The sequence below is a fragment of the Hippopotamus amphibius genome, chromosome 14 (assembly GCF_030028045.1).
Source record: "Hippopotamus amphibius kiboko isolate mHipAmp2 chromosome 14, mHipAmp2.hap2, whole genome shotgun sequence".
NCBI classification, from domain to species: domain Eukaryota; kingdom Metazoa; phylum Chordata; class Mammalia; order Artiodactyla; family Hippopotamidae; genus Hippopotamus; species Hippopotamus amphibius.
Window position 1 is genome coordinate 17,719,579 of NC_080199.1, and position 26,255 is coordinate 17,745,833.

The window sequence follows — 26,255 nt, forward strand, 5'->3', positions numbered from 1 at the left end:
ACCCACGTCTAAAATGTGATCTGGCTTCCAGAATTTATCATGATTATTGGCTTTGTGATTGGATATGCAAAATGGGAGAGGTGATGATACCACTTTACTCTGAGGTAATCAAGCAATACCTGGAGTATTGATTTTAATCCTGGGCACAAGGCATTAACTGAGACTGTCCATCTGAGTCTGGACAGGAGGCAGCGGCCAAGATAGGACACTGAGCCTTATGAGGGATCATTGAGGCACCAAGGAGTAGTTGTTGGAAAGGGTACGATTCACTTTCTTCAAGGAGTTGAAAGGCTGTCATATTGAGAGAAATTAGATTCACTCTGTGTGGTTATCAGGACAGAATAAGCAGCAGAGCTTGGCTGTTCCAGGAAGGGAAGATTCGGTTTCCTGTGAGGAAGTCCTGCCTCACAGAACAGTCTGCACCTGGATTGGGTTCCCCCTATTCACGTGAATCCCGCTTCCCTCTGCCTCCCTGGAGATACTCCAGCAGGGGCTGTGGGTCATTTGGGTGAAGAGTCATGGCATGTGTGTGAAGGGAATTCATAAGGATTTTATTTGGAGACTTCTGAGAAAACTTTAGTACTATGAGGCCATGAACTTGGAATCACGCCTCTGGTTACAGCAGTCTATCTCAGAGCCAGGTGAAATATTCTGCAAACATCACTGGTTCTTTTAATGTTTCCTAGTGCAAAGAAGTGACTACTGAACTTTCTGATTTCACATTTTCTATGCTCAGCTCATTGGTGAATAAGAGTTTAGTTTTTGATGATCTTTGATACTCTGTTCAGTTTCTGTAGTTGCTACAATGGGAGATGGTTTTCCTCATTGTTTTTGCTTTCCTTGTATTTTACATTCTTTGCCAACCCTGGGTCTGTCGGACCTTATGACCGTCACATCTGGTGAATGGTAAAGGGGTGGTTGACGCATACTGTTTGTCCCTGAGTAGCCAAATACCTCTTTTAACACTTTGTAAGACAAATCTTACTTGCCGTGTTTCCAAATTCTGCCTACGTTAAAAAGTTGTATTTTTCCATGAAAGAAATCAGAAGAATTTAAACTGTCTTTAACATTTTTTGACGTGTATATTCCTTATTTTGGCATTGCTATTTTGAAAAGGTAAAAAATAACTAAGCAGGCCACAAAATGTATAAGAATATGTGGGAAAATTGCCCATCTGATTTTAATGTTCCTAAAGCAGAATGTTTAAATGATTCCCATCTTCTTGCCCCTCAGAGTGTGATCTGGGAAACAGGAGGAAGGGTATCACCTGGCAGCTTAGAAGAAACGCAGACTCTCTAGCTCCCCCCTAACACTCCTGAATCAGAATCTGCATTTTAACAAGTGGACCCTCCTACAGTGCCTGGTAGACTTTCCCAGGTGACATGATGCTGCAGACCTGGGGGTCAGAGTCATTATCTCACCTTGGTGGTTGAGCACCTGTTAAACCGCCTGGCATTGTGACTGGGTTCTTTCACTTTCATGAGCCCATTTAATCCTGAGAATCACCCTTTAAAGCAGGTATTTCTAGATTCCCAGAAAAGTAGTTCCTGGTCTTCTAAAGGTGTCATTAGAAGACAGGAAAATTGAGGCCCAGCCTCTAATGGCCTGGCCTGGGCAAGGGCGAAAGCCTCCAGGTGCTCTACCTCCTGGCTTGGACACGCCCTGTGCTTCCGGTGAGCCAGTCCTCCTGTGGAGGACAGCAGAGCCAGTTCATCGCCGCAGCGGAAACTCAGACCCCGGCCTCTCTTCATTCATGGTCCAGTTGTGGCTTGATGTAAAGGGCCTTGGGAGGAAGTCACCTCTGAGAGAGGTCAGAAAGAGCACCTAGAGGTCCCACATCTCACCTATAGGCTGGCTTCCTGGAGCCTTAATTATAAAAGAAGTTCAGGGTCTTAGATAAACACATTTCTCAGGAGTTGCTACACCAAAATAGGCTGTCTGTGTGTGTGCGTGCCTGCTTGTGTTATTTCAGTGTCTTTGAATTTAATTATTAAAAAGACCAGATATTCATTAAAAAATAGTTCTCATCTTCCAATCCTGCAGCCTTTAGAGTATACTGTTTGAGTGAATTCTGAGAAAGGAAATAAAAGCACTGATAAGAAGTGATCTTTAGTCATCAAATAATATTTCTGTTTTCCTGTCTCCATCCCTCTTGTCTTCTTGGATGCTTAAGCATGAGTCTGTTCCTATCACACCTGGTGCACCTCTGAAAATAACAACATTATCCTGGTAGTAAATGCACAACTTGGAAATTGGAAAAACCGCAAATTTCCCAAAATATAAGGTGCTATGCACCATCCTGGGGGTTAAAAAATTTCAGAGAGGTTGAAATTACTTTTTTTTAAAGTATCACTTAGCAAAATTAATTCTAATAAATCAAAATTAGTGTAACATTTAGGATTAATTTATGAATTTTGCCATTGTTTACTGACTTAGCACTTGAAGTCTTAAATGGGATGGATGTAAAAGGAGGGAACATTCTAAAATCCAGCACCCTGATACTGCCACAAAATCCCCCTTCCCCCCTCTTTAAAAATAAGGGCCAAATTTCAACTGCCTGCTCACTGTCATTGGTATTTTTATATTTCTTTAGGTAGCATCCTATTTTATTTCTTTTCCACTGACATTGGCTTATTTCATATGAATTCATAATATATTAAATACATATGCATTTAAAATATTGTTTTGATTTGTTCATGAATTGTTTCTCTTAAAGGGCCTATGTGGGGAAATCAGTAATTTCTCATATCCTGTTCTTTCAGGGAGAATTTTAAATCGTTTCTCCAAAGACATTGGGCATATGGATGACTTGCTGCCCCTGACATTTCTTGATTTCATCCAGGTAACGTAACAGTCGTGTCAGAGTTCTCACAGGAAAAGCAAAGTGCCTGTTTTTCAAGGCTTTTTCACAAGGGCTGAGGGTGGGCCTTTCAGCCTGGTGATGTGTCATGTTATCTTAAGTAAAAGGCCATGTTTGTAGAAGGGTGCGGTTGTGATTGGGAGGCTGAGTTAACATGAGTAATACCTGGTGTAGGAGCGGCTACACAGTCACGTCAAGGTTGGTTCGAAGCAGCGACATGCTTGGTGAGTGGTTCTCCCTCTGCCTTCCAGGGATCTGGCCTGGCTTCCCTTTACTGTGAGCACATTTCATAACAGAGAAACAGTCACCTCTCACAGAAAGACAGCCTAGATTAACTAAATTATGCATTGTATTACCACAAAGGACAAATATTTACTGCACCGTTTTTTTTTTGTTTTTTTTGTTTTTTTGGATAAAGCCAGGTGTGGTTACTTACAAAGAAAAGATTAGTAATAATAAGGTGAAAATAATACTTTAACAAGGACAATAGACTGCAGTTATGGAAGATACAAAGCCTTTAAAGGCAAGTACCTTTAAGCCATTAATTTGAGTACAGGATCAAAGTCATCTCAGAAAATGTCTTTTTTGTTTTTGTAGGCAGATTTTCTTTTAACACATTGATTGCTCTGTCTTAGGGTGTCTTTCAAAAAAACCCCTACAATCCCACAGAAATACCTTCTATCCAGCTTTTGTTTTGTCTGTGAACTTGAGGTTCTAAAGAATGATGTTGGTCATCTCCGCTCTCATCTCCTCACTTAGTATCATTGCTTATTTGAGATTTTTTTTCTGTTGTTTAATTCTGTCTACTTTTCAGTGATTCAGGCTGTGGAGACTTTCTTTTTCACTTCCAAGTGTTCATTTTGGACAGGAAAAGCATTAATCAAAAGGTGTACGTTTTCTAAAATCTCAGTTGCTGCTGTTAATATTGATACTTCCTAAGTTTGAAGCCTTTCCACTTTCCCTAAGCGCCAGTTACCATGAACCCACTTGACGTCCAGGGAAGCCCATTTACGGTCACGGTGTGCGGTCAAGGCTTGATGCTGATGCTCCTCACCCCCCAGTTTTTATTTCAATGCTCCGATGCTCTTTAAGTCAAAACTTAGGGTCTCTTCTGGAGCCGTTGTTACAGAAGGAGCCACAAAGACTTAATTTGGAAAATTAGCTATGTCAGAAATATCAGTAATATGCCTGAAATTATTCTAGGCATTCCTTTTAGTCACAGACAGATGTGCCAATGAGCATCTGACTGTAAACAGTGTAGCCGATGGGCAGCGGCTTGCACTGTTTACCAATGTGAAGTAAGCTGTGATTTAGAGGCAGAATCTCACTGTTCTTCTTTTTAACCTGAGAGGCAAGGGTCTGACTTAATCTTGGTGAAACGTACTGTTGTTAAATACCAGTAGTCCCAATTAGCTGATTTCTTGAATCTAACAGCAGTAGTAGATCCCAATGTTATTGTCTCCAAGAAAGGAGTTTTTGTGTAAAGGATGACTCAGTGATCAATTATGATAAAGATCTATTGTCACTTGTTTTGTTTGCAGGTGTCTTTAATAAGGCTCCCATAATCTCTTCAGGAAGAAATATTTTCTCCTTTAAAAAATAGTGTTAGCTAAATATAAAAGCCCTGATCCCTGCCATTGTTGTTGATTCTCTGAGGGACATTTCCCAACATTCATTGTTTAAATGGTTGACAGGAGGAATCAAGTGAAACTTAAACGCTGCAGTAACTGGTTCATCTTACTTTGTGTGCAGAATCCTTTCTCCAGAGGATTTGCATTCAATGAGTGGGTTTTTGACAAGGTATCACTGGGATCATTTTGAAGTATTTGGGCCTGTTGGTATATGAGCAAGCAAAGATTTTTACTAAAGCCACAAAAATGAAGTTAACCTACCCTCAGAGAAAGGCCAACAAAAATCAAAATGTAAATTGATTTTTTTTTTTTTGAAGTTGAATAGGACTCTGTAAAGATGAGAAGAACCCAGTGGTGATCTGGGACCCTTAATAGAATCATGTAAACTTAAAATAAACACTATTATGGTAAGCACATAGAATGAAAACTAATTTTCCAAATCAAATACATTATATTCAATTCATTTTCCCCAATCAACCAAATGTTTAAAACCTGTTAGTTATAACAGCAATCTTCTGGAAATTAATTAGAAGCCTATTAGCTCTGCTAGCTGAGCCGAATGAAGAGGGTTGCTCGTTACATTTCTAAATAGGCTCCCAAATTAAAGCAAAGGAAGGTCAAAATGACAATCAGCTTGACTCACCTTGTGACTTTGCTTAAGAGGTTGATCTTTTTTTTTTTTTAAGGAGTTTTTTTTTTTAAAGGAAATTTTGTCCACCTTGACTCAATCCTCTAATTTAAAAATCAGGGTAAAAGGTATCCTGAATAGTATCTTTGTGAACAGTAACGCCCTCTCAAGTGCATGGGAATCTGAAATGGAAGTGACTTTCTGGTGTCTTGTCTGGCCCGTCAACTTGTCTGAAGAGTTTTGTCATCCCCTTTCAGAACTGAGATAGAAAATTTCCTGTCTGACTTTGTCCTTAGCAAAACCTGCTGCTGACATCAGGAGACCTTGTGGCATTTAATGTCTCTCATCTGATTCTTAGTGTAAGAATCTTAATGACTAGCAACTCCTGTGCTCAGGGAAGCTCACAAAACACAGTCCCTCTAAACCCAACAGTTGAGTTTAGAAAGGGTTGGGAATTTCCATATCAAGAAGTTAACCTTGGTTTTATCTTGTGGTCCTTGCTAATCTACATGTCATCTCTTATTTTTGAGCCAGAAAGAACTCGTCAGGGTTTATAGTAGCAAATAGAATGCAAATGAAAATTCAAAGCTTAGATATCTTTCCACTTTTCAGACTATTCAAACCAACACTGACATGTTTCATGTTTGCTCCTAACCGAAGATAAGCATGTGATAATACTTTTCAGGAGAATTAAAATCAAATAGATACAGAAGTAATGTAATTACACTTATCCATGGGAACTTTTTAATCCAGAGCATGCATATTTCATTTTACGTGTAAGACAATGATAGTTTTGTGGGTGTTGTGTAAGAGTTCAGAAATACAGACCATTGGATTAGAACATAGTCGTGTCTCCAGTTTAGTCCGATGCTGATGAATTGATGGAAGGGAGCTGAGGCAGAGCCCTCATAATGGGGGGGTGGGGAGGTGGAGTATACTCTGATGAAGGAAGTCAGAACTCAGATTTTATTATTCCACTGACGGAGTGACTGAGATGAGAATATTTTGTTTAAAATGTGAGCAAGTTTGCTGGCCAGATGGTAGCTGTTTCCTTAACTTTGTCCCTTAGACTTCAACAAATAACTTGTATTTGTGCGAACATTTTTATGGGGTTTTGTTCATTTTTTGTTTTGTTTTTTGTTTTATGTCGTAATTCGTATCCACGCAGAGGGGACACAGGGACGCAGCGCATTTTGAAGTGGGTGTAGTTTACTGTTGTGCAGCATTGCTGGGAGGACCCCAGGGGAGCAGTGGGGGTAAGGTGTGGGATTTGGGAACCTCGGTGGACACAGGCCTGGAACAGGAGTGAGAGAAGGGAGACCAGTTGTTGACTGACAGATGGGGCATTTTGGAAGGGTAGGCCAGAAGTCAGGGAAGTGTTTTTAGTATATCATAGGAAATAAATAATTTATACAAAATGACAACAGTCTGCGGGTTACCTCAGGGTTGCCTTGGGCTTATCAGATAGCTAGCCAGTGGCTGGCCCTGCGCATCTGGCTTATCAAAGTGTTGTTCAGACACATTTTGTTTTTTTTTCAAAAATCATAACAGCTTTGAGTATTAACAATATTTTAAAAACCAAGTCATCTATCAAGCCAGAACATGGTTCTTCACTCATTAAAACTATATATCTTTATGAAAACAGGGATTAAATAGAAAGTATAAAGGTCATGTAGAACTCATAAGAAATCATCAAGGGAAGAACTCTTTGAATAGGACTTTGGCCTTCAAAACATAATGTATTTGAATAAACGTAAACAAACAGAACTTGGTCACTTAAAATTCACCTTCTTAAGTGTCCGACTTGACTTCCTAATGCCACAGCAAAAATACCAGCAACATAAATATAGCCTGTCGCTTTCTGAAAACAGTGATTGATTTAATTAATAATGATATCATACATATATAATATTTATAAGGTTTCAGTAGCATTTACATTGAAAATTTAATTTTATTAAGGATTAAATTCTTAGTGATTAATCATTTTAATAATATACTATATAATATTTGATGGGCAGTTGTATGGTTTTGTGAGTATATTTGCAACGAGATATATAATGGAAAATCTTGAAGTTTCTCTCGAAAAACAAATTACTTATTGCATATTTGTGATGTGTGAATTGGTAATTCTTTCAATATTTCTCTTTCCTACAATGTCTTCATTTTTGGATTGTTTGCTGCAGTGTGTTATTGGGCTTCTATTATGTGCTAGGGATGTATGGATGAAAAAGGTAAAACCTTTGTCTTCATTCATTGCAGAAACATTTATTGAGTGTGTCCCACGTGCTAGGCACCATGCAGGGCTTGGGGATGTGGAGTTGAAATAAACTGAATTCCTGTCTTCCATGAGGCACACTCTTCCTGGGAGAGACAGATAGAAAGTCAGCAAGTACGGTGCTGTGTGATGAGTTACAGTACTGTATAGGACAATGGATAAGGCTTTAGTGTGAGACAGATCTGATTTCCACACCCAGATCTTCCTTGGCATCTTTGGACTTCCAGGTGGACGCATCCTGTACTTAACTGGAAGTAAGAGCCAGGTGTTTGAGAGGGAGACCTGGGATGAGCGTGGTGCCTGTGTATTCTTCACTGAGCAGGTAGTCGCTGAATCTGTGAAGATGGAAAAGATGGCCCAGAGAGAGTGAAGCATTTTTAGGGACTAAGATCAGAAGCTTGTGGAAGCCTTGATATTCAGAGAAAGCAGAGAGAGAGAGGGGAAGCAGAAGAGACACACAATAAACAGAATGAAGAGAGGAGGAAATAGGTTGGGGAACTGAGAAAGGACAGGTCTGTTCAGTGCAAAAGAGAAGGTAAATCCATGGAAAGTTGTCTGTTGATTTGGAAATCAGGAGGCATCTGGTGACTCAAGAAGCAGGTTTCAGATGGGAGGGGCCAGACTGCAAAGGGCTGCAAATTCAAGAGGCGTGGAGGAAGTGAAGGCAGGCTACTCCTGGAAGGAGTTTGAATAAAACAGGAGAGAGGCCCATCTGGAATGTAGGGTCTGAGGAAGTGTTTCTGGTTGGGTTTTTAGTTTTGGGGTTGGGAGTGTGTGGTGGGTGGGTGATATATTCCTCTTTCCCTCCTTCCGTTCAACAAACAGGGATTAAGAGTTGAGGCACTGAGGTATAGGGGTGAGTCAGGCACGAAGTCCACTCATGGGTCTCCTCCAGTCCCCCAAGGGCAGACGTGCAGAGACTCACTCCTTGCTGCCTTTGGAATCCTAATTGTGCTAGCACTGTGTAGGAGCTCCTGGAAGGCAAACTGGTTGTGGGGGCCGGGGGCAGTTAGGGAGCCTGGTTGAGGAGGTGGGCAGAGCTTCTAGAAAGTGACCTTTGATCCCAGATGAGAGGAAGAGGCCCCTGTGGATGGTGGGGCAGAAAGGGCTGCTGGAAGCCTAGTTCGCAGTGGGGAAACAATCTTTTCTTTCTGTCACCAGCTGAGAGTGGGATTGGCAAGGGACTTGAAGGGGGTTGTTCAGTTTTATTTTGAAGGACATAGTTAGTGCCAAGTGCGTTCAAACTCATTTTTGATGATTCTGTTCATCTTTGGGTACGTTTGATAAACCTTGAAAGATACTTGGTCATTTTCATTTTTGTTGTTATTACTTCTAAAGTGTTTATTCCATATATTTTTTCTCATCTAATTCCTTCTTGTTCCTTAAAATGAAATCTCAGATAATTCATTTAGTATTTTGTAATTATACAAAAGACCTGCTTTGTATTATTTCTTTGCTTCTTCTGTCTTTGCCTTATGAATACTAACCTGCCCACGATCCTCTAAAATCAGCAGATAGCTTTGTTTTTTGCTTCAAATGTCCAAATATTTGCTTATTTCAAAAGTTGTGTACTTTCTTCACTGAAATGCAGACTAATATATCGTAGAAAGGTGAGACTCTTCAAGGGATCACTAGATTCCAGAATCCTCTGAGACTGGCAGCCCCTGACACTGGAGCAGCACCCATACCCTTTTCCCACAGTGCTGCACCGTCTTGGAATATAGATCTAGATAGATTTATTTCGCTTTCTTTGCTAGTGATTTATGTTACTCAGGCCTAGAGAGTAAAATTGAAATTTCTTAGCCCTAAAATCTAATCTCCCTACAATTCCGAGAAAGTTTACATGCCTGATGGACTGGCCATTGATCTACTGGGGTGTGTGTGTGTGTGTGTGTGTGTGTGTGTGTGTGTGTGTGTGTGTTTGCACATCTTTAGCCCATGCTCAAATGGGTCCTTTCAATGATTCATTTTCTAACGGCCTGAAAAATCCCTTTTCCCCATTAATGAAGCTTTTCTTGACCACTCTATTCTGCAATAAAGCAATGTCTATACCTTACAAGAAACGAACAGACCCTGAAAGAGGAGGCTGATTGCCTCTAGGTGGGATGGCGGATTCAGCAACTGCTCTTTTTTGGTTAATCCATTTCTTCATTTTCACCTACTCTTGCATCACACCGTCTCTCCATTTCCTCTGTAAAGTATGCTTCCGGTACCTGCCTTTGGGGTGCCTGTACTCTCTGCTCCTGTCCTCAGCCTTGTTATCTTTCCTCCTAATCCATTGTGACTCTTCCTAAACTTGTTCATGCTACTTGCCCTTATTGTATCATCTTAACGGTTAAACTATGGATTCCAAATGGAAAAGTTGTTTGTCTGGCAAGTTGGATACTTTGGAAGTTATTAATAAAGGCCTCAATAAAAAAGTTGTCAGTGGAACAACAGATGAGTGGGGGTGAGGGATGAACAGGAGAATTCTGTTCTGAGAGTTTCAGAAGTTTCTTAGAAGTTGTAGATGATGTATTACAGATGTGATTTATATAAGAGAAACCTTGATACCTGTTGATGCTGTTAAATTATACCAAAAAGTTAAGGTTTTGTATTATTCTAGAGTTGGCCAACTATTCAGATTGTAGCAGTTAAGGGGGCATCTTCTCTAACCCTGCCTGGAGAGTTGGGGAGGGCTTCCATTGATTCCTGAACCTCATGTGGGGATGGAGGAGGCACAAATGGCAGGGAGCCCAGGAGAGTGTAGGATGTTGATGGGGCCAGCATAGTGTGACTAGCTGGACTGTAAAGTTTGAGATCAGTCATGAGAGGAGATAAAGATGGAAAGGCCCAGTGGGGCAAGTCACAGGGTAACTTGAGCCTCAAGCACAGGAATTTGATTTGGAGTGTTGGGTAGAAGGCTACAGAGAGGAAGAAGAGACCACCAGAAGGATAGGGTTTTGCCAATAAGACAGGAAGAGGCACTGGCTTGTCCAGGTTTATCTTTGGGATATCCAGGTAGTTATGCCTTGTGTTTCTAATGAAAACCCTGGGTTTGTACTCGTGGTTTCATACTGCAGGACAGTCGATCCCCTCAGGTGATGGTATTATTATCCCCATATCCTAACAGAAGGGCAATCACGAGTTTGCACACCACTCGTTTGACTAATAACTACCAGATATGTTGCCTATCCAGTTGAATTGTAGTTATTGGCCAAATTAGAGCTGTTCACCATTCCAAAGGGAAAAGGAAGGCAACATAAAAATAAAAAGCCAATTGTTGTTATATATTTCGTGTGATTCTACCGCAGGATGTACGATCCCTGAAAATGGTTTTTTTTCCAGGGTTTTTGGTTCTCTCGGAGAAACTTGATATTTTAGTGGTGTAAGGGTTGAGTGTGCTGTTGTGTTATATGCTGATTATATGTTAAGGGATAATCGTGTGGGACGTCAGTAGCTCTAAGGAATGTTGGCGTGGGAGTGCCGCAGCCTCCCTTTCCAAGCTTGAATCCTAGTGCTCTCCCTCGGGGCCTCAAAGCGACACTTTCCTTCTCTGTAAAGTAGAGAAAGGACTACCAATGTCATAAAGTTTGTGGGGAAGACATAGTGAGGTCAATAAAATGCTTAGCGTAACATCTAACTACGTGTTAAGTGCTAAATAATGGCTAGTTATTTTTAAAACAACATATTTTTAATTAGGAAAAATAGTCCAAGAAAGGCATTACGTTACCATAAAGTAATCGCCACAGACAGTTTCCAGGCCCATCTATATTACCACATGAGTGTGTATCACAAAAATTCTAGGTTTGTAACCTTGAAGATTTTGATGGACACTTTCCAATGTAGACTCGTGGTTGGGGGGGCGGGGACACAGTTGTTTTCAAAATAGACCGTTGAGTACTAAATATTTCCATACAATTTCTGAAACTTCAAGATCCCAGAATAACATTGAGTAAAGGAGTCACAATATTCCAGAATTCTTTCCAGTGAAATGATCACTTTCAGGAAGTAGTCCAATAGAAAAATGAGTGAGTGACAATGACCAGTAAGATTCAGAAGGTTGGATTTAGGCATATTGATTAAAAAAATTTGAGGACTTCTCTGAGCATGCAGAATTACATACAACAAAATGCTCTAATTTGTTGAGGAAAACTGAATTGCAAAACCTTTCCTCCTCACACACCCCTGATCCTCCCAAAAACAAAACAAAACAAAACAAAAACACAATAGCTTGGCAGAGCTCAAATAACTGACTTTTCACATCCTTTCATGGACACAAAGGGCTCGTCCTGAGGCTACTTGAGCAACCAGTGCCGGCAGTGGTGGGGACCACCATGGACCGTGTCATTCCCTCCTCAACCACACACAAAACACATTGACTGCAGCTTTATGAAGTGAAAATGCCCAAGAAAAAGAAAATTTGAAGGAGGTGTCCTCAGTCATTTCTTTCCAGAGGGAGGAGAGGAAAAGAACAAGCTGCTGCATCTGGACATTGAGAACAAAGCAGGCCTGAGACCAGGGCATAATAGGTTGGGTCACTTGCTTTTATAGAAGCAAAGAGTGGAACTGCCTTTCCTTGTCTCAGTACCACTGACCCTTGCATTTCATTGTGTGGAGATGTCAGGGAAAGTGTGTAGAAAGCATTCCAGCCTCTGTCACTGAACAATGACTTTGTCATTTTGAGATTTCTGTGGTGGGTTGGCCCTTCCCCCACTCCCTCCCTCAGATCCCCATTGGACAAAAGAGATTGTTAGGTAGGCTGCCTTGCCCTGTTTGAAAGATCTCTGTTTTACAGACTCTTTAAAAGTAAACTCATCCATTTTAACTGAAACAGCATTTTCCCGCTTTTAAAATCAACAGAAGCATTTTAGTTTGGAATTTGCAGGGATGGAATATTTCCTGGAAATGCTAGTCCTAGAGGTAAAGAGTCATGCACACTGCCAAGTTAAAGTGGGGTTCCTTGCTAATAGAAGATAGAATTGATGATAGTGGTTACTGGAAATATTTACAAACACTTGACCCTTGGGTTTTTAAGATCAAGGTGATGTGCTGCACACAAGCCCACTCATATGCTCTGTTTACCTCTGTTTTTAATGAAAGATGAGATGGTGGGTTTTTTCCGCCGTGATCGTTACCACACTTAGAAAGCAGCACTGTCAGCATCAGCCTGGTGACAGTTAATCAGTGGGGACCTTCTTAGGCTGGCAACCAAGTGCTCCATTTTGTCTGTCCCGGCATGTGTGCTCCAATGATAATGTTTATAGTTTAACAAAAAGCTAATTAAAATCTAAAGAAAAAAAGACCCCATTTTTATCAAGCCTCATGGTGTATTCAGAGTATAGAACTTTACACTATAGCACTATTGGATGATGTCCATTACAAAACTGTTGTGGCCATTCACAGTGCTTACTTTCCTTGCCATCATGTATCTTTAGGAATGATCAAAGGGATAGTTGTTACTAGGAAGAAGAAAATGGCAAAAGACTTAACTCATGTTGAGGACCGTTAGAGACTCCATATGCTCTTGTTGAGTACATTTCTTCAAGTCTTATCTACCAATGCATTTTCTGGATAAAGTGAAGAACAGGAGAACTGGAGAACTTCTTTCATTTTTATTAGAACCTCATACTTGCTATTTTATGTATGGATATATTTCTTCAATCTGATGTGGAATATTATTAATTATAACTTATTTGTCTTGTGGTTGTTCTCTGCTTGCGAGTTTCCTGACCCACTTATTTCTTTCAGCCCTTTCTCTGGGTCTGTTGATTTAGTCTTCTCTTATTGTTATCTGCATCCAGTTAGGAAGCAGATAGGACAGCTCTAGCATTGAAACTAAGGGCAGCATCCTGTGGACGATATGTCAGATGGGGCTCGGCACACAGCTGTCCCCTCCCCCCCCTTCCTTCCCCAGTGCACTCAAGGTATCACCACGTGAAATTATGATTGTGTATCTTACACATTGCCAACACCTGCCTGAGCATAACCTAAGGTATGGGAATTGGTTTCTGGTGTCATCATGGCTGTTTTGTTTTGTTTTGTTTGTTTTGTTTTGTTTTTAAAATAATTTGGATGCTCTGTGGGGCTTGCAGAATCTTAGTTCAGTCCCACCACTGATTGAATCCACACCCAAGCAGTGAAAGCACTGAGTCCTAACCACTAGATCACCAGGGAGTTCCCATATTTTAATGTATTTAAAAAAAAATAAATTTATTTATATTGTTGGCTGTATTGGGTCTTCGTTGCTGCGCTCAGGCTTTCTCTAGTTGCGGTGAGTAGGGGCTACTCTTCATTGTGGTGCACGGGCTTCTCATTGTAGTGGCTTCTCTTATCGCAGAGCACAGGCTCTAGGCACGCAGGCTTCAGTAGTTGTGGCACGTGGACTCAGTAGTTGTGGCTCGCAGGCTCTAGAGTGCGGACTTAGTAGTTGTGGCGCACAGGCTTAGTTGCTCCTCAACATGGAGCAACTTCCTGGACCAAGGATCAAACCCATGTCTCCTGCATTGGCAGGTTCTTAACCACTGCGCCACCAGGGAAGTCCCTAACCTATTTTTTTAAATGTATTTAACCTACTGATTTTTTGAGGTACAGTTTATATATGATATAACAAGCAATTATTATTTTCTGGTTAATGAGTTTTGATAACTGTTTACATCCCTTTGATTACCACACAAAACAAAATGTAGAGTATTTCCATGACTTCAGAAAGTCGCTCTTGCCCCATTGCCATCAGTTTTCACACCCCACACTTCTCCAGGATTTCTGTCGACATATATCAGTTTTCCTATTCTTGGGCTCCACATATAAATGGAATCAACACACTGCAGGTTTTGCCTGTGCTGACATCTTCTGCTTAACACGAGTTCAAGATTTTCAAGATCCATCCATGTTGCTACATGTTCACTGGTTCTTTCTTTTTCCTTTCTGAGTCATTCCATTGTATGAAGATACCACAATTTATCCATTCTCCATTTGATGGACATTTGTTTTGTTCATAGCTTTTAACAGTGAACCTTCTTGAAGAAGTGTTTATATGGACACAAGTGTTTATATGGACACAAGTTCCTCTCAGGTCAAATACGTACAGGTGGATTTGCTGGGTCATAAGGTAGGCATTTGTTAACTTAAAAGAAATTACCATAAAGTTTTCAAGATAGTTGAACCATTTTACACACCCACTAGCGATATATGGGAGTTCTGGTTGTTCCACACTTTTGCCACGTTTGCAACACTTAGTATTATCAGTCTTTGTGATTCAAGTCTTTCTGTGCATGACTCCTCACTGTGGTGTCAGTTTGCATTTTCCTGATGATTAATGATATCGAGCTCTTTTTCATGCATGCTTACTGGCTATTTTTTTTCCAGTTATTCTATGCCATGTTTGTTTAAAAGACTTTTATGGACTAAACTGGCACCTTGATTAAAAATCATTTTTAAATGTGCAACTCAGAGTTGTATACTTTATTTTGTTCCATTGATCTGTTTATCCTTGTACCAGTACTGCAGTCTTAGTTATTGTTCATTTTAGTAAGACTTGAAATCCTCTGATTTAAGTCCCCTAACTTTGTACTTCTTCCTTAAGATTGTTTTGATCATTCTAGATCATTTACTTTTTAAAAAAAAATATATTTGATGTTTTTCAACTCATTGCAGTTTTTTCTTTTTTAAAAAAATTTATTTATTTACTTTATTGGCTGTGTTGGGTCTTTTTTGCTGTGCACGGGCTTTTTTTAGTTGCAGTGAGTGGGAGCTGCTCTTCGTTGTGGTGCGCGGGCTCCTCATTGCCTTGGCTTGTTGCGGAGCACGGGCTCTAGGTGCGTGGGCTTCAGTAGTTGCAGCACATGGGCTCAATAGTTGTGGCTCATGGGCTCTAAAGCACAGGCTCAATAGTTATGGTGCACGGGCTTAGTTGCTCCGCGGCATGTGGGATCTTCCTGGAGCAGGGATCGAACCCGTGTCCCCTGCATTGGCAGGCAGATTCTTAACCACTGCGCCCCCTAGGAAGCCCCTAGATCATTTACTTTTCTATATAAATTTTAGAAGCCTTTTAATTTGTTTTCAGTGAAAGCCTGCTGGCTTTCATTAACATTTTTATTAATATTTTCCTTTAGCTATAGATCCATCTGAGTTTAACTATTGAATTTGTCAGTTATGTATAAACATCTCTCTACTTATTTATGTCATCTTTAATTTTAGAAGTGTTTTGTAGTTATAGAAATCTTACAATCCTTTGGTTAAATTCATTCCTGAATATTTGCTGTCTTTTAATTGTATTTATGGGATTGTTTTTAATATCACTTTCCAATTGTTTGTTGCTGGTGTATAGAAATATAATTGATTTATTTGTGAATCCATTTTAGCATTTTCTGGACTTGGTTTTCCTTCCTTCCTTCCTTCCTTCCTTCCTTCCTTCCTTCCTTCCTTCCTCCCTCCCTCCTTCCCTCCCTCCCTTCCTCCCTCCCTCCCTTCCTTCCTTGCTGCGTCGGGTCTTTGTTGCCCTGTGCAGGCGCCAGGCACGCAGTCTCAGTAGTTGTGGCGCAGGCTTAGTTGCCCCCTGGCAGGTGAGATCTTAGTTCGCCTGCTAGGGATGGAACCCGTGTCCACTGCTTTGGAATGCAGATTCTTAACCACTGGACCACCAGGGAAGTCCCTGGTTTTTCTTTTTTAATCATGTAGAATTTTCTGTATCCACAGTCATGTCAGCTATGAATGTTAACAGTTTTACTTCTTCATTTCCAGTATTTATTAGTTTTATTTCCTTGCTGTGGATAGAGGTTCGAGTACAATGTTGAAAAAAGGTGATGTCATTCTTGTTCTCTTAAGGTAAATCTTTTAATATGTTTCCATCAAGAATGATGTTAACTGTAATGTTTTAGTAGATTGAATAAGTTTCCTTTAATTCCCAAATTCCTGAGAATTTTATTGTTTTTAAAATCAAGAATAGGTGCTGAAATTTTTTTTTTAATTTTATTTATTTATTTATTATTTTTTGGGGGGTACACCAAGTTCAATCATCTGTTTTTATACACATATCCCCGTAGGTGCTGAAATTTGACCAGTATTTTTCTACGTCTTCAGATAATCGTATGGTTATTCACCACTAATCATTTAATGTAGTATATTATACCAGTTGATATTTGCAGGTTAAATTAACCTTGTATTCCTGGAATAGGCTCTTCTTGGTCTTAATGTGTAGCATATATTTTTTATGTATCATTGTATGCAATTTGTTAATATTTTGCCAAGAATATTTGTATCAATTGTTCATGAGGCATATTGGTCACAATTTGCTTTTCTTGAAATATTTTGCCAGCTTTTGGTATCAGTTATACAGGCCACATAAAAAGTTTGGATTGTAATTTTTCTTTCTTTTAAAGTGTGTGGTTTTTATGTCATAATAATGCTGAACTCAAATTCGCTAGAAGAATTTGGTAAAACTTTTCTCACAATCTACTTGTTAAGCCCTCTAGGCCAAAAGTCTTTATTTGTGGGAAATTTTTAAGTTACGAAAACAAATTCTTAAATTGATTTGGAAGTATTCAGATTTTCTGTTTCTTATTATGTCAGTTTTTGTATATTGTTTTTCAAGAAACTTGGCCTTTGCATTGTAATTTTAAAGTTTATGAGCACAGTGCTCATTGTATCCCATTTTTAATGCCTATGGTATCTCTTGTGTTGTCCTCTTCTAATTCATGTTAGTGGTAATCTCCCCCACCCATGCCTGTGGGATCTTCCTGGAGCAGGGATCAAACCTGTGTCCCCTGCATTGGCAGGCGGATTCTTAACCACTGCGCCACCTAGGAAGTCCTTATGTAGTTATTGACTACCATATTGTATAGTTCCTAATTAAGTCAAGTATGTTAATCATGTTTTAAAAGCCTTTTATATCACCATTGATTTTCATCTGCTTATTCTATCCATTTTTGAGATAGATGGGTTTAGATTTCGAACTGTGGGTGTGGCATTGTCTATTTCTACTGAGTTCCGTCAGATTTTGCTTTATATATTATTGAGCTATGTTATTAGGATTATATAAATTTTAATTTTTAAAATATCTTTTGGAAAAAATTGATCCTGTTTTCTTATGAAATGTTTTCCTTTATTTCTAGGAATCCTTCCTAACTTCATGTTAGATTGATATTGCAGCTTTCATTTGGTTAGTTGTTACGTGGGGTACCTTGTTCACCATTTTATTTCCACTTTTATGTGGTGTTATTTTTAAGCTGTGCCTTTTAAGCATAGCAAGTAGATGGACTCCAGTCTTGAATATCATAATAAGTTCAAGCACTGAAAAAGGTTAGAAAGGAAGCTGTTGATGATTGAGATTTGCTGAACACAGAAGAAAGGAGACATGCACTGTATTTACCTAATCATTTCTGTTGTGTTGGTTAAGAAACTGTAACCCCGCCCCCCCTTCAGTCTTCAGTGGAGTTAACTGTAATTGAGGATTAAGGCTAACTGGAGGATTACAGCGGTTCCACAGCTAGTGTGGATCTGAAAATATCTGAGGAAGTCAAATGAGGGATGAAAGGTATGATTAGTGAATCCTAAGGAAAGGACATGTTCAGAAAAGCTTAATTAATATTAGAGTGTGCATGGATCTCATCAGAGATAAGACACACCAACTTTTCATCATTTTCTGATTTAACAGAGTTAATTGGGTTGGGTGAGGTCAAAAGAAACAGGTGATAAAGGAGAGGTCTTGAACCAGAGCTGATCTCTAAACTCTCTGAGACATGCAAGGTACCATATCAGCTTATACTTGCAGACTCAATATTAACCCTAGGTCAGTATTAGGTTTAGGAGCTTACACTGAAGAGCTTTCCCTGTTTTTCCCTTTGCTTCTATTTATCCTGTGATTAAAGGGTAATGAGTATTGCTTCATAGAAATTACATTTTATTTCTTGATACTAAGAGAGTTTTGTGTAGACTGTTCAGAATTTTACTGCCTTTGAAAAAATCTTGTGTTAGCCAGCAGCACCATCGATCAGTCATTTCATCGAAAGGTTTTTTTTTTTTTTAATCTCATATGTTTCCAAAATAAATAGGTAGAAGAATCTCTCCTTTCCTACACCCACATCAGTAAACAGCTTACTGATCAAAACCTGGGCATCATTTTTTTCTCTCCCTAAATCAGAAGGAAATCTTGTCATATTTTCTTGCCAAGAAGTGAATCTTGCTTTGTTCATTGCACTTGAGTCATATCTTCTGCAAAAATCAGTAATAGTTTAAGGCAATCTGGATGATTTGTACTTATCACAACTTTGAGGAAAGTTCTTAAGAGTTTGACTGACAGCAAAATTCAAAGGTTTGAAATTCTTTGGGGGTATTAGCAGTCTTAATGATCCTGATTTTATTTTTAATACTGTAAACAGATAATAAAAGTACTGTCTGCTTATTAAGTGATTTTATGATTAAATACATATTTCACATTGTGCCTAATATGAGAGTGAGCAAGAGAGAGTTTAAATAAGAGTGGAGTGAGCCAAACGTATGGATGGCATATTTATTTGCATAAAATAAGAAGAATACATTTTACTGCTGTTTATAGAAAACATGTTCTTTGGCACAGGCTTCACAAAGACTAGCAGGAACAGAATCCCATGGAATTAAGTTTGAAGTAAAATGTGGGTAGATACCTAGGAATTCCTACAGGACTGTAAGCAGTTTGGAATTTAAATGCCAAACAGGCAAACAGGCCCTTGTATTTAATGTTGTGCTTGTGAAAGGGACATGTTAGAGTCTGCAGTATTAGAATATAGTGTTAATTCTGCACATAGGTGCTTCCTGGTTAAACTAATCTGAGGGTATATATTGAACTTATAAAATCCTTAGCCTCATTTTGTGTTCTTGGGGTTTATGTATTTATTAAAATTAAGTCATGTTGTTTTCTATACTTTCTTATGAAACTTTTTCTTGCTTAAACAGTAATTATTAAAACATGTTAGTATGTCCTGTTAGCATTCATTTTTAATGATCATTCTGCTCTGTGAGCTGCGCAGGCTCTGATGCTCTAATTAGCTAGCAAACCAGGACTGGTCCCTACATGGGAGAGACCTGTATAACCTCAAGAAAGCCAGCACAATTAGAAAATGCAAATAAATGGGGAAAAATATAAAAGGAGAGTATATTCAGATCTTAATTTCTTTTTATTAGGAATTTTATCTGTATTTGGGATACTGCATCAGGCAGAAATTAAAAGAGCAGACTTAGGGTCAAATTAGTGAATTGTCTGACTTTGAGCAAACTACTAAACCTCTCTGAGCTTTGTAAACAAAAAGGATAATCCCTCCTACTCAGATTTGATATGAGAATGAAATTAAATAATGCACGTGAAATGCTAGAGAGGTGGGACTCTTGGCCAGCCTCATGAAATGTCATCCATTACTGGTAATTGGGAGGGTGGGGTAATAACCACCATTTATTTCGTTGACAACTAGATGTAGAGAATTGTGGAATTTCTTCAGTGTTATGAGAAAATTTGCCATAGGCACTAGCAGTAAAGCAGTTGTCTTAGTTTTCACATTTTTTGAATGGGGAGGTTTTTAAATAAAGCCATTAACATTTTTCAGAAAGCATTATTTTTTTTTTCTTTGCTGCTTTTCTACACTCGATTAGCATTTATCTGACAGTGTGGTTTGTCAGAAACAGCTGCTCATAGGACAGCATCGTTTCTGAGGATGAGAGGTACTCATTTGATCTCCCTTCCACAGGTGGTGGTGGTGACAGTGTCCTCTGCCTTAGTCATCCTGACATCTTAACGAGGCTACTTGCTTCCACCAAGAAGGCTGATTTGGGGTGGACACAGTTGAATTTCCTGGGATTCACTAGTTTACAAAATCTAGCTTTTGTACTTTCATTGATATCCACTCACTGATGCATGGTGAATGAAATAGAAAATGTCAAATTGATCTTCTGTTTGGAATATATTGCGTAATCTGGTTTGCTTTGGTGCTTCAGAGGTCTACTGTTTTTTTTTTCCCTTAGTCTCCAAGAAATGGTCAGCAATTTTAGAGTGGTAAGTTTCCACTAATATGAAGCAAGGTGTGAAATAGAAAAAGGATATAGAATAAGGAACAGGTCAAAAAATGTTGACTTGTCTCCATTTCCCTAAGGTTATCAATCTTTGGAAGGTCTAGAGTTGGGAAGAAAATACAGAGGGGACAGAAATTGTAGTAGGCATGAGATTTAGTGTTCATGTAATTTTAAAAGTGTGTCCTCAAACAAATAGATCTCACATTCATTTTTCTCTGTGGCCAGAGAAAAGCCACAGTCACTTTGGTACGTTGGTACATGTGACCTTACCACCACACTTAGGGAAAAAAAGCACCCGCTCTGATATGTCCTTGGGTAGTACTAAGCTGTTCCAGGGGTTGGAATGAGCTGCCTCTCAGGGTCTAACTTCATGAGATTCTTAAGATTCTTTGGGCCCATAAATCTGTTAAAACACCACCCCTCCTCCCCTGGCTCCTTGCATGTAGAGCACAATGAAGGGAGTTAGAATTTGTATTTATTATATGTGAACTGGTAAGCACTTTATATACGTTATCTCATTTAATTCTCATCACCATACTTTTATGTTGTTGGTACATCCCAGTTTTTGCTCAGATTAAGAGTGTTGGAATGTCTTACCTTTCTTGTTAATATTCAAGATGGTTAGCCCTAAACCCTGTCTCAGATGGCATAATACCCAGGTAATGGAATTTCCCCTCCCGGTGTAGGTGGTTATTCTCTGCAAAGTAAAGAATTATTCTGAATTGTGCACAATCGCCATGTTCTCTCAAGTGAAACACTTGATGCAAGAATTGTTTGAAATGGACTTTTTAAATCCTTAGCAGAATGATAGAAAGTTGGCTATAGGTTTGAGGTAAGTTTAAATTTATCGTAGTGGCACGCAACCGGATTCTCCCTGGCTCTGAGTTATGCTTTGCAGTCTCGATCAAGTTGATTTCCCTCTTCCAGTGCCTCAGTTTCTCCATCCTTAAAATGAGATAATACTATTACTCGATAGGGCTATGCTATTGTGGGGAGTAATGAGTTAATCCATGTGAAGTTTTGAACGTGTGGCCATGAACACAGTCAACACTCAGTAGATGCTGAGTGGTCACTATGGATAGAAAACCAAGAAAGAGGAATTCCAACTTCCAAAGGTCAACGTTTGAATTTTTCTCCCTTCTTTGAACTTGGAATTTGTAATTAACCAATTCTTTATTCCTACATGTATAGCTGAGGCTTCTGGAGTCCTCATCTGCGACGAGGATAACACCTATTGACTCACGATAGTTTGGTATTTAGTTCCTACTCTCTGAGCCTCAAATATTCTCATCTTTTAAAAATAGCAGTGCCTGCCTCGAAGGGCTACTGAGGGTATCAAAAGAGCTGATACCTAGAAACTTTTTACTTAGTGCAGTGTTTGGCACATGGTAATAAGTGCGCAATAAATATGAAGACCACCTATAATTTTGTTCTTTCTTTGGATGGGAAAGCATTCCTTACTATTCCAACATGTCCTTCAAGGAAAGCAGTTTAATCCTAACAGAACAACCCATTAAAGGTTATTTTTGAAGAGAATGCTGGATAAAGACACCCTTGTATCTATTTTTACTATTCCAGACATTTCTACAAGTAATTGGTGTGGTTGGTGTGGCAGTGTCAGTGATTCCTTGGATTGCAATACCCCTGGTTCCCCTTGGCATCCTTTTCTTTGTTCTCCGGCGATATTTCTTAGAGACGTCACGAGATGTGAAACGCCTGGAATCTACAAGTGAGTACTGGGACTCTCATGTTGGGGTGGCAATGCAGGCTGGCTTCCATTTATGCCATAATAACTAGTCCCCTGAAATTCTGCAGACTGTCTTCTGGAATTTCTCATTAAGTTAACATTAGGTAATTGAATATTATGACCACTGTGAGTCATTGTGGCCCTTAAGGAAAATGGAGCTGGTGGCAGATCAGCTGCAGTTTTTCATTTTAGCAGAAGGAGGACTAATATGGGTACCATGAGGACAGGGACTGTTTCTGTCTTGTTCATAACATACTCTGTAACACAGAGCATCCCCTCCATAAATACTTGTATTAAAAATATAATATTGCATCATGTTAGAACAATGTCTTCTCTAGAAGATGCACAGGTAACAAAGTGATGTCAGTATTTCCTGGTGATAAAGCACGTTATCACTTATCCCAGACAGAGGTCACAGGCTTAGAACCTGCCCATGGAAAAAGCAAGTTACACCCTCATTCACAGTGGGCAATGAAAACCGTAAGGGGTCCTCCCTGCCCAGCAGCCTTCAGCCCACCTGTTCCCTGATATGCAGGAACCAGACGCTGGTGTTCAGTGTGCTCTTAGAGAAGATGGCAGGGAAACAAATGGCCAGTCATGTGACACCAGACCCCAAACCCATGTGAAGTCGTCAAAAAGAGAATGGCAACAGTTAGATTCTGAAAGAGTAAAGTCAGTTGCACATGCCACAGTGGCCTCCAGATGCGTCAGATATCCAGCAGGGCAGTTATAAAAACATCCATCAGGTTCCCAGAGCATAAGTCGAAACTATACAAAGACCCCTTGATCGCTCAGGTCCTGTGGGCACAAGGGCAGTGCGGTACCCAGGTGCTCCGTGACCCGCAGAGATGCTTGGTGCAGGTGCAGGAAAACTCCCAGGATGCAGGGAGATGGCAGGCTGTCCATTCACCTTACTTATCTCGCCCCTGTCCTGTGCCAGCCCTTGTTCCTAATCTAAGGTGGAGACCACACAGATGGCTCATCAGAGTTCACTGTGGTGAGGACTCTGAAAGAGAATTAAATTTAAAAATGACACTGAGTCAAAAATTAGTGAGCAATGTTTTCTACCTTGAGGGACGTCAGAGAATTTGGAGGGAGGCCAATTTTGAGGAGGACCTTAATGAATGTGTTAGTACAGAAATTCATTATCTAAATCTAGGTCAGATTTGAATTTGGTCAAAGGTGGTTTTAAAGAGACTCTTTTATGTCCAGGTCGTGAAAGTGAAGCTTGGTGCGAGCAGAAATTTGAGGGTTGACATTGGAGGATCCTCTCCATAAGGGACATCGTCCCTCCTCCCCCAGGCACCCTGCCAGGAAGCCCTGGGTGTGCCCTTCGGCAGGACAGGTGCCCACATAGCATGAAGGTGGTAGGTTTCCTTGCATCCAGCCTCCCTGACTTTCTCTGTCTCTGCTTCCCCAGCACGGAGCCCAGTATTTTCCCACTTATCGTCTTCTCTCCAAGGACTCTGGACCATCCGGGCGTACAGAGCTGAACAGAGGTTTCAGGAACTGTTTGACGCATGCCAGGATTTGCATTCAGGTCTGTAAGTTTCTGGAGATGATTTCAAAGGATGGGGTGTGCTGTGTTCTGAGGCCTGACCTCCCTCTCAGGTGGCCTTGCTGGACAGCACCTCTCTCTGTGCTGCCCCACGTTCCCCTCTGCACACCTGCCTCCCCCACCCCTTCCTCTCAGCATCCCCTCTGTGTTTCCCTCTTCCCTGTCACCCCCTGCTTTTCTCCCCTGACTGGTTTGCATTATCCTTCGATCAAGGTGCCCCGTGGCCTTCTAGCCCTTTACAGAGGGTGTCAATAAACTTTTTTTTTTAACCAAAGAGCCACATGGTCTCTGTTGCAACTACTCAGCTTTGCTATTATAGTACTAAAGCAGGCAAAAATAATACAGCAGCAAATGGCTGAATTCCAATTAAGCTTTATTTACAAAAGCAGGTTGTGGCCATTCTTGGCCCACAGACTTTAGTTTGCTGATCTTTTCAGAGCATGCAGGGCCACAGACCTGATTGAGGAACATAATTTCTCTATTATCAGATGTGCCACCCAGAATTTCCTCCAAGTCAATAAAATCCTGGCCTAACTTTCCAATCTTTATTGTATTTTGATGATAAAATGGCGTTTTGAAAGCCACATGCAGATCCTGTTAGCTGATGGTCGTTTAGAGACTGGCTTCTAAGAATAAATGCTGTGCAGGGCCCTGTAGTAAGTGCAGAGGTGCTGGTAACAGAGTGTGGGCTGTGCTGTCTGACAGCAGCCAACCCCGTGAGAGGCTGAGCCTCACGTTGAGGCCCAGCACTGTAAGAAACACACCAATGAGACCATTTTTTTATTTTCATTGCTATGATCGTAATTCTGTTTGTAACCTGTGGGTTGAAGTTTTCAGTACATGCTTCCCACAACCCCCCCTGTGTCCCATATGTTATCTTGCATCAGAACTTAGCTTTTTGTGATCTTCAGGTAACTTTGCTGTCCTACCTTGTGTAAAAAAAATTCTGTAGCTCGTTTGAGCAAAATGCTCTTTCTCATTCTATGCAGCCTACATGATATTTCTGCTTATTCATGATGTTTATTACTGTTCACAAATCCAGAGGCTTGGTTCTTGTTTTTGACCACGTCCCGATGGTTTGCTGTGCGTCTGGATGCCATCTGTGCCATCTTTGTCATTGCTGTTGCCTTTGGGTCCCTGATCCTGGCAAAAAGTAAGTACAGATGTTAATAACTATTTGTAGTACTATTGCAGTTTATAGCTTCATTTGCAATTATTAATTTAAACTCTTGCCACTTTGTCTAGTATATACCGTTTGGTTCTAATGAATTGTATTAAAGCACTTGCGGCATGTGATTCCTCTGTGTGGCCCTTGCCAAGGAGTCATTTGGGTCTTGAGGAGGCCTTTGATGAGATGTCTTGAATGAAGGCTTTGATCCTTTTTTCTTTCTTAAATGGGTTGAAGTCTATGCATCTTTAGCAACTGACCTTCTGAACATTCCTGATAGCGTCTTTGTGTTGGGAGGAGAGAACCAAGTTTGTCTAGTTTATGGCTTTAGGGCTCTCGGATCTCTTGGTTGTAGGCGCCTGGTGCACTGAAGTGAGAAATATTCTCTGTAGGAAAGAACAGTATCCTCTCTGCTATGTGGGCACCAGATGAGCAGGTGTTGGCATGTGTGGTATGAATTCACCATCCCTGACTATTCTATAGTAAAAACACTGAATCACAGTCTTTAGTAATGGCACAATGAGAGCAGTATTTTAGCTTTAAAAGCACTGGCTCTTAGAACCTATTGGCTTGTTTTTTGTGGTTTCCATTTGTGGCTGCATTGGACGTACAAAGTGAAATTACATAATGGTCCTTGAAACCATAATGACGAAAGTCTGAATGATGACATGATTTCTCACCTATATAATACTGTCAAGTGTATGTCAATCCTGTCGGGATTAATAAACTCATTTAATAGTTTTCTGAGTTCATAGTGTTGTTTTTTTTTCTTTTTGGTTTTTTCTTTTTTATATCATGGCCTCAATCAACAGAGAGTAAAAGTATAAGTAGTGCTATTGTTATGTGCAAGTGATTAAATATTATTTTAAAAATCTTGGTACAGTGACAAAAGGACCCCAACTCAGGGTTAAGAATGGAACTGAATTATTTCCTTTCTTCTTCCTCATTTAGCTTTGGATGCCGGGCAGGTTGGCCTGGCACTGTCCTACGCCCTTACACTCATGGGGATGTTTCAGTGGTGCGTCAGGCAAAGCGCCGAAGTTGAAAATATGGTGATGTTTACCTTTTAGCCTTTTCAAGTCTCCTTGTCATTAAATCACATAAAGGCAATTCTTATGTAAAAAAGTCTTAAAGCTTTTTTTTTAATCATAGCTAACAGGGTTTGTTAGATCCTTCCTCCATCTGTTTGAAATTTATTTAAAATAAAATATATACATCTTTTTCTTAGTTTTATGTATGCCATGTCAGCAGGTTTTATATTCATCACAAGCTGTCTTCAAATATAATAAATGTCTCTGTAGGAGGGAGGTTCTGAAATCCTGGAGAAGATATAAGCTAATCTTATGGGCTTGTTTACTTTTGTTTCTTAAT

The 26,255-nt window shown here is 39.9% G+C and overlaps 1 protein-coding gene across 2 annotated transcripts in view; it reads left to right on the top strand.

The window, feature by feature from the left end:
* The window catches only part of ABCC4 (ATP binding cassette subfamily C member 4), a 208,385-nt gene that overhangs the window by 148,696 nt on the left and 33,434 nt on the right, over positions 1-26,255 (top strand). For both annotated transcript variants that reach the window (XM_057707595.1, XM_057707594.1), the window contains exons 20-24: positions 2,763-2,842; positions 21,990-22,140; positions 23,579-23,698; positions 24,759-24,869; positions 25,836-25,936. In XM_057707595.1, coding sequence (XP_057563578.1) covers positions 2,763-2,842; positions 21,990-22,140; positions 23,579-23,698; positions 24,759-24,869; positions 25,836-25,936 — 563 coding nt within the window. The remainder of the gene's footprint in view (positions 1-2,762; positions 2,843-21,989; positions 22,141-23,578; positions 23,699-24,758; positions 24,870-25,835; positions 25,937-26,255) is intronic.